This window comes from Leptodactylus fuscus, chromosome 4 (genome assembly GCF_031893055.1).
Source record: "Leptodactylus fuscus isolate aLepFus1 chromosome 4, aLepFus1.hap2, whole genome shotgun sequence".
Lineage (NCBI taxonomy): Eukaryota > Metazoa > Chordata > Amphibia > Anura > Leptodactylidae > Leptodactylus > Leptodactylus fuscus.
This window is the reverse complement of record NC_134268.1, coordinates 38,158,704-38,171,991: the sequence shown is the minus strand read 5'-3', so window position 1 is coordinate 38,171,991 and position 13,288 is coordinate 38,158,704. Positions and strand designations below refer to the sequence as shown.

General features: G+C 39.4%; 1 protein-coding gene across 6 annotated transcripts in view; it reads right to left on the bottom strand.

Moving 5' to 3' along the window:
• RUNX1T1 (RUNX1 partner transcriptional co-repressor 1) overlaps positions 1-13,288 on the bottom strand; it is a 133,929-nt gene that overhangs the window by 25,922 nt on the left and 94,719 nt on the right. For all 6 annotated transcript variants that reach the window (XM_075270316.1, XM_075270322.1, XM_075270320.1 and 3 more), the window contains exons 5-6: positions 4,936-5,117; positions 401-651 (exon numbers count right to left, since the gene is read on the bottom strand). In XM_075270316.1, the coding sequence (XP_075126417.1) occupies positions 401-651; positions 4,936-5,117 (433 nt within the window). The remainder of the gene's footprint in view (positions 1-400; positions 652-4,935; positions 5,118-13,288) is intronic.

The following is a 13,288-nucleotide window of genomic DNA, read 5'->3' as shown; positions in this document are numbered from 1 at the left end:
AGCAACACACAATGTCAAAATGGATTGAATTCCTAGCTGTCAAGCAATTGGTGCCCACCATGGTCTCTGTAGTCACATCCCCACCGGCATCAATAAATCTGATTTCAAGTGTAGGAGATAAGCGTCTCTAGTTTGGCTGTCAGTTCTTCGGTGGGAGTTCCAAGTGTTTAATTACCACTTTCACCGCAGAAAGCGACCGGCTGTTATTTCGAGTGATTTTCTCCTACACTTAAATCAATAGCAAATGTGATTTATTGACTTAGATTTTGCATTTTTAATATTACCATGCATTGTGTTATAACAATGACCATAATGACTGCAATATAATCAAGTTAATATTCTCCACAAAGCTATGCTAAAAAAAAGGGAAGAAATACAAAAAGATCTCCAATTCTCTTACCCATAGGTCTGTTTCTGTCCCTGAGGTCCCTGTGGTTAGGGTGTCTGTACGAGTCCCTGTAGTGGTGGGCAATAGCCATGTCATCCAAACGATAATGTTGAGGTGGTGGTGGGGTAGGGTGAGGCAGACCATTGGGTTGATAGGATAAGCCATTATTTGGACTGTACCGCTGGCCGGGGCTTATAGTGCATGGCCGCTTGCTTGGATGCTCTGAGTGCAAAGGCTCTCTGTCAAAGCCATTTTCTTTGGTTCTGAAAAGAAAATATGTGTAATGTACTACAAATGTAATCTAGGTGTATTTTATTGATCTTACGTAGGCTTGACATCATGGAGGTCATGGGTTGGTCATTTCGGGTGCTCTGGTCTAGATACATAGTCAACCACAACCAACAACATCTCAGGCTTTGGAGAAAAATGATCATTGAGCAAGTCCAAAGAGGGACTGGATACCTTTCTTGAAAAGAAGAACATGACGGGTTATGGACTCTAAATTTTAAGGACACGTTGATCCAGGGTTTTTATACTGACTGTCAGATTGGAGTTGGGAAGGAATTTTTCCCCTGAAATGGGGCAATTGGCATGAGCCTCATGGTTTTTTTTGCCTTCTTCTGGATCAACACTGTAGGGATTATAGCGTTATAGGTTGGACTTGATGGACTGATGTCTTCATCCAACCTCATCTGCTATGTGACTATAAGAGAAGCTGTATCCTGCCATATAGACCTTTTCTACAAGTTTAATAACCCCTACATTGGCTCTACACTAAGCCGAAAAAAGGAGTAAACAAAACCTGTGATGTAGAACAAATTATCAGTCTTGCTGGGAATGGAGTCTAATAGTGAGATAAATACTATGAGTTCTTTGCAGCCATGACATGTCATGGACAAATTACTCAGTTGTGTTTTCCACTCACGTGTCAGGATTTTTTTTTTCACTCTTTCTGTGACTGATGGCTCCCAGTGTTATTATTGAAACAGATTGATCTTTTTAATGAGCCAGTTTAATAGACTCCAAAATCTCACCGTGGCTGCTCATCCGTGTTAGACCATATGCACCAAGAAAACATTCAGTAAAACATAAAGCTTCACTGTCAGACTGCTGAAAACTTAATAAACCTAAATCTACATTTCTGCATAAAAATATGCACATAATGGAAACATATATCAAAAGCAACAACACAATAGTGATGTAGATCTTAATATGTTTTCGCTTAGTTACATGGTAGACGTTATTTCCTCCAACCTACTAAGCCTTCCAGATGGAAACAGTTCTGCTGGCAAGTGCAATGAGGTTAATGCTATGTTCCTGACAAGAAAGGGAGGTATTTTTATTTATTTTATTTATTTTTTCCGCTTCTCCTTATCTATTTATATACTAAAAACTTAACAAAAAAAAACATTCGTTTTTGGTAGAACGCAAGTAGACATGGTGAAGAATGGACAAAACCCGAGCACTCGAATTCTCCTAGATTCTATACTATTGGATACATTCATTTCTAATGATGAAATATGGGGAAAAAAACCAACTAAGATCTTTGGAGCTATCAATATTTAATTGAGGACTATCTAATAAGGATATACTACTAAGGGGTTATCTTCGTCACCAGGGATACAAGTGACATCTCATACTTCGACACCAAGTCCTGAGCTGATCTCTTCTGTTAATTTCAGTGGTCAGAACTTGAAGATAAAGGATCCCAGAAGATCACATAACAAGTATACTTGGGTTTGATTACTGATAACATATCAGTCATGGCCCTCCACTTATTAAAAAGATACTAATATAATAATAAAAGACGTAATAAGAATTTTTCTGATTGCCGCCTGTTTCCATTCCAATGCTTCCCGATTCTGCCTCCAGTGATGACGTATCAACATCATTGAGGTCCCCACTTTGACCAGTGTTTGGCTATAGCGGTCACACGGTGATGTCAACACATCATTGCTGGAGGTCAGTGTACAGAAACAAGCAAAGGATCGGGAAGGGTCATAATGGGAGCAATGGGGGATCGGTAAGTTGAGAATTACTTCTTTGATTATTTTGTAACATTCTAAGTTCCATTTTTCAACCCATCTATATTCAGGTAAGGTTCTCAAAGTTACCTGAAGGTTACATATGTATAACATTACCAAAATAATTTTGTTTTATAAAGAATTATTTTAGGTGTGTAGAATATCTAGAATTTGGTAAAATCTATCAACTCAACTCGGAAATGATACTGGATAATATCTATCAATCATTCGGTGACTATCTCTAAGATTTTAAAAATTAGCAAAATTACTAACATTCAGAACATTCTAACACAAATATTAATAAACATATATATATATATATATATATATATATATATATATCCTGCAGTCTCAGAGACTAGAGAGTAATACCGCATCATACTCACATAAGTTCACTGGTTCCATTTTTTTTCTGTCGTTTTTTTGTGCTACTTAATATTCTGTAAATTCTTATTAGCATGGTGTTGGAGAAATTTGCATGTGATCAGTTTATGAAAAATAGCTCCTGGCAAAAATTTTTGACATGTCTAATTTCACGCTTGAAGAGAGTGAGTGTGCACAGATAACCCCATCAAAGGAGGGAAAACAACAGACGCACGGTTAGAAGCTGGCTCCATTTCAGTGCACTCTCTTAAAGTCACTGGCTGAAGGAATCTTTTTAATACAACCGTGTTTTTCATCCCTATTTAATCTGTTTATTAATTAGCGCTTCATTCCACAAGAAGACTCTGTTCACATTGGGGCTTACAGTATTTTATCGGGGTTCTAGTGTTTCTGACATTACCTGAACCCCATCAGAAACCTGACAGACCCCATTACAAGTCAATGACAGACCCCATTACGAGTCAATGAGATCTTTTTGGGATGCGTTTGAGATCAGATCCTTCATAGCTCTGCTAAAAGGGATGAGATCCTAAAATATTCTTTATGGTTGTGTTCTCAGTAGGAAGCTGTTGCCAGATACCTCTAGTAGTGGCTTATTTCCCAGAGAACAAAGGAATCGGACGTTGAACTCCAACTTTCCAATCTGATTGCCTCCATCGGCCATGGTAGGAGATTCAAGAGCCTTCCATACATATTGGGTGGTTGGTAGTCCTGCTGATACTGGTGGGTTGGCAGCCAATTATCTAATGTGTTTGGCCAGCTTTAGGGTGCGTTCACACGATGTAACGTGCCGCATGATGTGGCACGTATACGGCATGTGAGAGTTTGTGCGCCATATATGCTCCCATTGATTTCAATGGGAGTTAGGATCATATACTCCGCGTTATTTTGCGCAAACTCTCACACGCCATATATGTGCCATATCACACGGCACGTTACATCGCGTGAACGCACCATAACTCTGTAGGTGCTTGAAGAAGGTCTTGAGAGGAATGAAACGTTGTTCCTTCCGCTTTATTTTTTTCTATTTTCGAAGCGCTAACTTGTTCATTTTTTGCTATACTAGGTTCTAAATTATTATATTTTTGGAAGTCATAGATTTATTTTTTTACAAGTCATCCCAATGTCATCTTTAGTCCCTGAAAATGTTGTTACTTCTACACTTGATTCTTAAAATCGAACTTTGGACTATAACTGATTTTCATCCATTTTTCGCAGATGCTGCCTCATGGGAGAATCCAAGTTACTCACATTCTCCTGCGTGTCTATTATATGAAACTCTATCTGAATCTATCTCAGACAGAAAAAAGCTTTTCATTCTACCACGATCTGTCACATAAGCAGACCATTGTTGCTTGATGAATATTTAGTATAGTTAGGCGTGTCATTCCCCCCACATTCTTGGGGAAAAAAAAAATCTAAGTGTCTGCCTTTACGGGCACATGCAAAAACTATGACCAGTCTTGAAAACATGAAATCTTTCAAAAGAAAAATATAAAAATTTTAGAGATGTTTCAAATGAAAGATCACTACGAGCAAAAAGTTCCAATCCACATCCTGTTTTGTTTTTAGAATGTGGATTTGATATGCAATTTCGTTGCATTCCTCGATAATAAGAATGAAAAATAAAAAGTCTGGAACCATATGTTTGTAGGCACCGCTCCAACCACATATACGTTGCACTTATATATTATGTTCTACTGGAAATAGGGAAAAACTTGAAAGTGAATAGACCTTGTAATTTACATGTCTATTTTCCCCCCTCTAACCATGTTTTATGGGATTTTTATTTTTAGCCCATATTTCCTGGAATCTCTTCTGGAAGCATTTGTGGGGCCATGTGAGTAAAGTAACCAGATAAGACCTTTTTATGAGGATATTAGAAATAAAATAACATATTTAGTCTGCAATGAATATATTGGGATGGTGAAGATGATTTGTAGAATCCAACCTATTTATAACTGATGGACAGTTTAGGTCAAGGAAGTGATTACTTTTTCCAAGAAATTCTTAGTTTTGCGGCACCCGTCCAGCAAGTGGTTTCTCCGTATTGAGTCTCTGGTATGACCTATGTATATTGTACCAACATCATCTATGTCCATGCCCCCATATATGTCAACAGATCTTGGTTTTATTTACCTATCAGGGGTTCTCCTCTTCCCGTTTTCGTTCACATCGAGAAGCAACTCGGAGGAGTCAACAGGTGAGGTTGTGCTGGCATCCAGTAGCAGTTGCTCGTGCTGAGCTAGATACTGGGCTGGGTTTTGCTTGGCCAGTCTTGCACAGTGCAGAAGTTCCCGCTGCAGCAGAGGCAGATTGGCCTATAAAATATACAACAAAAATTGAGGGAACAGATTGTTATAAAATCTGAATTCAGAAAAGTGTGTTATTTTATTTCCAAGCCCCCTTAACAGTTTGACAGAATCTATAATCATTTTACTTCCTTGGGTTCTAAACTTTGCATATATAATGCTGCCAGGGAAAAAAAAAACAGGATGGCAGATAATCTGTGAGCCATCTTGAAGGTGTAAGATCCTTTGATGCTACATCTTGTTGGGATCGTGCATAGTAATTTTGGTAAATATACATTCATTTTAGTTTTAACTCATTAAATTTTAAGAAAATTTGGCATTTAATAAACTTTTTTTTTTTTGCCCTCATGGATCTCTTCCTTCACACGCAAAATACTACTTACCTGGGGGTATGTTGGAAATGGAACCATATTCTACGACAAAAACATTCATTCACCACAACATAATGGGGGGAATTTATCAATGTAGAAAACTGGCATAGATATGTGGTAATCTCGTCAACCTGAGACGTAAGACCTCTTCTTGCATCCAAGTTACAACACAGTCCCCATTCTGTGCCTCGCTTCCTATTTAGGCGGAACTCATGTTAAAATTGTACTAGAATTCTACGCCAGTTTCGGACTGGTGTAGACTTCCAATCTGATTCTATGCCAGTTCCTGACTGGTGTAGACTTCCACTCTAATTCCATGCCACTTCCTGACCGTTGTAGACTTCCACTCTGATTCTACACCACTTCCTGACCGTTGTAGACTTCCACTCTGATTCTACGCCACTTCCTGACCGTTGTAGACTTCCACTCTGATTCTACACCAGTTTTGGACTGGTGTCGACTTCCACTCCGATTCTACGCCAGTTCCTGTCCAGAGTAGACTTCCACTCTGATTCTACGCCAGTTCCTGACTTGTATAGACTTCCACTCTGATTCTACGCCAGTTCCTGACTTTTATAGATTTCCACTCTGATTCTACGCCAGTTCCTGACCTGTGTAGACTTCCACTCTGATTCTACGCCACTTCCTGACCGTTGTAGACTTCCACTCTGATTCTACACCAGTTTTGGACTGGTGTCGACTTCCACTCTGATTCTACACCACTTCGTGACCAGAGTTGACTTCCACTCTGATTCTACACCAGTTCCTGACCTGTGTAGACTTCCACTCTGATTCTACGCCAGTTCCTGACTTGTATAGATTTCCACTCTGATTCTACACCAGTTCCTGACCTGTGTAGACTTCCACTCTGATTCTACGCCAGTTCCTGACTTGTATAGACTTCCACTCTGATTCTATGCCAGTTCCTGACTGGTGTAGACTTCCGCTCTGAGGCAATGGTGTTCTCTCATTTATTAGGAGTCTATAGAACCTTGAGTCTGGGCCTTTATTAAGACTGTACTAAGTGGATAAGTGTCTAAAATCCTCAATAAATGTGGCAAACATGTTAGACAGGTTTTTGGTTCAAAATCAACTAGAATTTTGGCACATTTGTCTTAGTAAATCTCCCCCACAGTATTCTAAAAACGCTCATGGGACAGGTATTACAAAAACATGTGCTTGAGGCATAAGCCTATTGATGGTCAACTCTATGAGGGTCCTCTAAGATGGTCTAAATGCCTAGGCAGGGCCCCTGAAATAGACATATACAGACTGAGGTTCTGCAATAAGAAATGTAGTTAACACCTCAACACACAAATTGATAAAATGTTTATTCAAGATCTAAGCAACCAGGTGCGTTAACTTAAAGGATTTACTGCCGGAGATAGTCGCATTGTACCGCTATGAAAATACATTTATTTTATGCAGTCTCACAGACCGGATTCCTGAATGATAATTAGGAAAAATTACTAGCCATGTTGTATGCAGATGACTTTTGGCAAAGCCAGCTGGCTCTGGGCCAGGACCAACCTCAATACATTGTCTACAGATTGTTTACATGCAGAATGCCGAAGCAAATACTGGATAGATCTTATAATAATACAATCTAAACAACATATAAAAGAACACAAGTTCTAAAATGCGAAGACTCCTCCTACAATGATTATAATAATCCCTCTTAACCATGTAGAGGCGGCAATTAAATTGCTTCACGGACTGTGTAGTAATATGGTGCCTGCACCTTGTAGACAGTGTCAGGGACCATTCAACGCCATTACCACATCAATGCTCATAGAATCTACCCATTGGGTCAATAGTATCACACAATGATAAAATAATAGATACAATTTTTATAGAAATTCCTTATTGCTTAATGGAACATATTAGGATCAGACAATGTTGTAGGAGCTTTGACAAATATCTGTTGTATGTCCTTTATCCATGATAAACATCTGCCACCAACTATCATCAGTGGACATAACATTCCACCGTGCTAGATGGCCACTGCTACTTTGATGGAGAGCTGGTGAAAGTACTGGATTTAACTTATACACTGACTAAAGGAGGAATCCAACTATAATCATTGAGTAGACAGTCAGAAGAAACTATGGACTCTTCTACATGCGGCTGTAATAGTTTCCCCAAGAACAGTGCTCTCGCGGGAGCTAGGCTGTTTCTTCTGACTGTATACTGGGCGTGTGCACTAGCACTAGTACCTACAGAGATAACTTCCCCTCTCCCCTCCAGCCACAAGCTGGCCCCCACAATCTAATACATGTCACCTATGTAGTGGGCAGCGTGGTGGTTCTGTGGTCATTATAGTTACTGGGTTTCCTCCAAGTACTCCGGTTTCTTACCACATTCTAAAAACGTACTGAAAGGAATTTAGATTGTGATCCCTACATGGGACGGTAAGTGATGACAATGGGTATTAAAGTTACTGCGCCATTTTTCTGATGCATCTTTCGCCAGTTTGCGGCAAAAAATGTGCCACCTTGTCCATCTTCTGACCTGGATGGAGAAAGGCATGGATGAAGGTGGCACAGGGTTCAATTCTGGCACCGTGGACCTCCCAGGGTGCACAAGAGTTATTAATAGGCCGGAACCTCTCAATATTCCTGGAGCATCTGCTGTTAGCACCAAAGCGCTTGTCCTATTAAGTTCCCCCAATGTCTGTAAAGTGTTATGGAATATACCGGTGCTATATACACAAAAGAAATAAATAATAGGTGTTAATATTGGTAACCAGAATGCCCCTTTAAGTTATTACGGTGAGTTTAGAAAGAGACATAGCCCAGATGCCCACGCGTTCCAGGTACTGGGTGTCTGGCGTAGCGCCAACTAGTAATTTCACCTTAACCACGCCATGCAGCAAAAATAATCTTTAATATAGGTGAAGCAAAACCAAGCAAAACAACCCCACATATTGCCATTTCTAGCAAGTTACAGGAAGATAGATGGCCCAGTACGGAGCCCTGCAAGAATCGCTGGCACATAAAGTGTCATTCAAATGTAAAACCCATTAACACGGCGTACAACAACATTCACATAAAATAAACAACTCGGCCCCCAAAAAATCCCATTCCCTTCTGATCTCTCCAACAACAAAAAAAAATCGGAACGTCATAGATTTACAGCTAATGAAAAGCAGAAACGCTGCCTCGGACAAATCCTAAAGTAACGATGACACGGTTAAAATGGCTTTTTGTTTTTTTTCCTTTTTTTTTTATTCAGCAATTCTATAAACATCTTCTTTCAATTTGAAAAAAAAAAATGGTAATACAAAGCAATTTTGTTTGTTCTAGTTCTGGTGCCAGATTAGGTAATTAGGATGGTGTCTAATATCCTTCCAGTAAATGTTTCTCCATAAACGCAGAATGGAATCGTGGGTCTGCGGGTTGCATTAGCTTAATGAAAACAAGATTTTAATGCATATTGTTACAGCTGCGTTTGAATGCACTTATTAAGGCCCCGTGTTCCCACAACCATATGGTTTTTGTCATTAATGTCTCCTTTGAGGAAAAGCACTAAAATTAGAAAAAAAGTTGCATCTTTGATTCCAGTGATCCAAAGTAAATGATATGGCGACCATATGGCGCGCAGCTCTGATAGAAGAATGTGGAAGTGTCCTTGGAATTGGAAGCTTGCTTTTTTTTTTTTTTTTTTTTTTTTTTTAATTTTTGTGGCAGCCAATTTGACCCTGAAGAGAAACATATTTTTATTTTTTTTACAAAGCAAAGAAATCAGCGTTATTCACAGAGGAAATGATGTTAACATGATGAAATTCGTAGAGAAAGCATCCTTTTATGTAGCGAGCATACCCAGCACTTCTATAAACAGCTTTGCTTATTAGTTTAAGTGCGCCGCTTCGAGGGATATGGGCCGCGCTCTAGACGCTACTTTAACTGCCACCTACCAGTCCATACCTAATCAGTCCTGCTTACCCAGTGACAAGTGAAATGAATTAGGCCTTAGGTTTATCTGCATTTGGCACACAATGTTAACAAGGTGATTATGTTAATTAGCTGAATGGACTACTGTTGGATGGTGGCCAACAATCAGCGCGGGTGCCAACGTCTGAACCGAATTGACAGTACTAAGAATAGTAACCCTATCATAAGCATTCAGGGTCGCTTTAACCAGTCCTATACCACAGTCGAGAACATGGGACAGGAGAGGAACGACCACTCTTGGATGACTGGCACAAGCGTTGAGGGATTTTTTAATTTCCAGCACTTTATATTAAGTTCAGGTCTAAGAAAGGGTCGGCCAACCCCTTTTTAAAGAAAAATAACAAGTGTTCAATGCAGGGCCCCGGGGTTGGAGTCGTAGAGTTGGAATTGGGAAAAAAGTTACCGATTCCGCCTTCGAAATAAAATGATTATTTTTAATTATGCTATATGATTATTGCTATTGTATAATTAATTAGATTATTGGTGTGTTATATTGTTACGTTTATAGTAATTTAATCACTAGATTTTATTCGTGAATTAGAGTAACTTTACCTCTTCTGTCCCACCATGGTTGTCAGCCAACCACAAAGGAGTCGGGGGTGTAGAAGAATAGAGGAGTCAGTGTTTTGGCCTACCGATTCCAAAGCCCTGGTACAATGGCGTAAAATAAAAGGAGGAATAACCAATTTAGCGCCTCTGGTGCTAGGTCCAACTATAAATTTCTGACTACATTAGATGTAGTCAGATTCTTTGCCATATAGAGCTCACAATCTATATTTTTTCCTATCAGTATGTCTTTGGAGTATGGGAGGAAATCCATGCAAACACGGGGAGAACATACAAACTCCTTGCAGATGTTATCCTTGGCAGGATTCGAACCCAGGACTCCAGTGCTAACCACTGAGCCACCATGTTGCCCCTGCTTCTCCATTATATCGTTAAAAAAAAATTCTATCTATTGAAAACTAGAAGTCAGGGGGCAAACTTACAGGTCTATTGGTTTTATCATGAGACATTTCGTTGCGTTTCTTGAACTTCCATTAGTAAATTGTCCATCACGAGAAACGCGATGGTTTTATAACACGCCGTTCTATATTTCTGGAGGGGGGAACCATACCATTAGTGACAAGATCACATCATGTTCATCTTAAAGCACTCATCGACACTTTACTGCCACATTTCTGAGCGTACATCTCTATCATTTTCTGCAATTACTTGGCAGAGTCAGGTTCCGTGCGAGGTTTGTTAGCGTGAGTTAAGAACATAATGTGCTATACATATGTACTGATGCTATTTCGTAGGCAGATAGTCTACGCATAGTGTCTAACAGCACAGCTATGTTATAGAGATTGTTTTCCCTTCACAGGTCATGACTTATGAGAGTGATGAAAACATGCTTTCTATACAACTACTAAATAATATGGTAATTGCTGGAGATGGTGACTTCACATTACTATAAGTAGATATAGTGTACACCATACAGAAACGCTGCAACGTATAGCTCTACAGAGATGTGTTGGTATATCTTGGGCTTGGGTAAATTATAAGAACCATGCTATTGTGTATACTCTTAGGCAAAGTGGGTACTTGTGCCCATTGATCCTGTGAGGGGAAAAATAACTGTGTAAAGAGAGAGATTAGTTTTTCCACCATCTTGATCTGAAAATCTCCATTTTGTTTGAATATTCTCCATTATATAATAAGTTGTCTCTCATGTAGCTTGCTTAAACCTTGAGATTTGCAGTTCTGCTCTCTTGTCCTTATTTAGAAGAAAAGGTTGGAATGTTCCTAAGTTTATCATGTTCCATAACAAGATGCATAATGTTCACAAGATATGAAGTCAGTTCTAATTTCTTGTTTTGTGTAGCATCCACTAGCATGAAACCTGGAAGGTCGTGGCATCCATTTTATCAGACTGTGCTAACATAATTACACACTAAAATGGATGGCACCGAAAACTATGTGTTAACTCATGTATTGCTTATGCACGTATTTATCATTTGTAAATGCCCATTTTGTACTCTGACCAATGATAATTCATATTTCTATATGATGTAGTTTGTTATGCCTAAATTAGCATACAGCCATTATTCTTCTATAGAAGCTAACCAATAACTCTGGGTGTATAGCCAGAAATAACAAATAAGATGCTTCCCCAGGATGGGGATGGGTGCAGGATGGATGCAGTAACCCTGAGACTTATCTTTTGACTAAATGTGCTGATCTTTCTGTGCTATGTCCGTATTATAGTATAACTAGTTAAAGACCAGTTTTCGCCGCCTCTCTGTGCTACGTACCGGCGGATGTGAATTGCCATATTTGTACATCGTAACACGTGATAGTTATACGATGACTCTGACTTTATAAACCCTTCCTTTTTGAATAATAAATTGGAACATTCTGATTACGATACTTGAGTGTCTATCTGTCTGTTCTCCGAGCGCTCGTGATTACGTCATCAATTTGGGCTACGACAACATATCCAGGGGCAGTTGCCCCCTGACAATCCATAAAGAGTAAAGGTTTCTGAATTGATAGTAGATATGTTACAAATGGGACATTCACAAAGTAGAAAAATCCAGTTAAGTCAACCTGTCAGTCTCTGGATCCATTTGCCTCTATTTGGTGGTCCTATGCCACCGATCACCGAACAAACATGTATTCTGCCAGCTTTACCATCCAGCAATACCAAAAATTACATTCAAGGAGCAACACAGTGGCTCAGTGGTTAGCACTGCAGCCTTGCAGCTCTGGAGTCCCGGGTTCAAATCCTGCCAAGGACAACATCTGCCGGGAGTTTGTATGTTCTCCCCATGTTTGCATGGATTTCCTTCCATACAGCAAAGACATACTGATAGGGAAAAATGAGCCTGACACAAAATCTGCATAAAAAAATTAAGTTCAGAGGAATTGTCAGTTCTACCTACTTTTTGGAAGCACCACCTGAAAGACACAGTAGCCCCATCTATTCTCCTCAATGACAGTATACAAAGGCCACACATTTACTGACTACTATATATTCACTACTATAGATTTCACCTACAAATTTACCATTGGGGGGCATTAAAAACAAAAATGGTGCTCAACAAAATGTTCATCTTTGGATTTTGTAATATTTCAGGATTGAAATGAGGTTTATTGTACTAACAGAAAATGTGCAATATGCATTAAACCAAAATTTGACCGATGCAAAAATATGGGCACCTCAACAGAAAAGTGACATTAATATTTAGTACATCCTCCTTTTGCAAAGATAACAGCCTCTAGTTGCTTCCTGTAGCTTTTAATCAGTTCCTGGATCCTGGATGAAGGTATTTTGGACCATTTCTTTCTACAAAACAATTCAAGTTCAGTTAAGTTTGATGGTCGCCGAACATGGACAGCCCGCTCTCAAATGATCTGAAAACAAAGATTGTTCAACATAGTTGTTCAGGGGAAGGATACAAAACGTTGTCTCAGAGATTTAACCTGTCAGTTTCCACTGTGAGGAACATAGTAAGGAAATGGAAGACCACAGGGACAGTTCTTGTTAAGCCCAGAAGTGGCAGGCCAAGAAAAATATCAGAAAGGCAGAGAAGAAGAATGGTGAGAACAGTCAAGGACAATCCACAGACCACCTCCAAAGAGCTGCAGCATCATCTTGCTGCAGATGGTGTCACTGTGCATCGACCAACAATACAGCACACTTTGCACAAGGAGAAGTTGTATGGGAGAGTGATGAGAAAGAAGCCGTTTCTGCACGTACGCCACAAATAGAGTTGCCTGAGGTATGAAAAAGCACATTTGGAGAAGCTAACTTCATTTTGGAAACAAAGATTGAGTTGTTTGGTTATAAAAAAAGGCGTTATGCATGGCG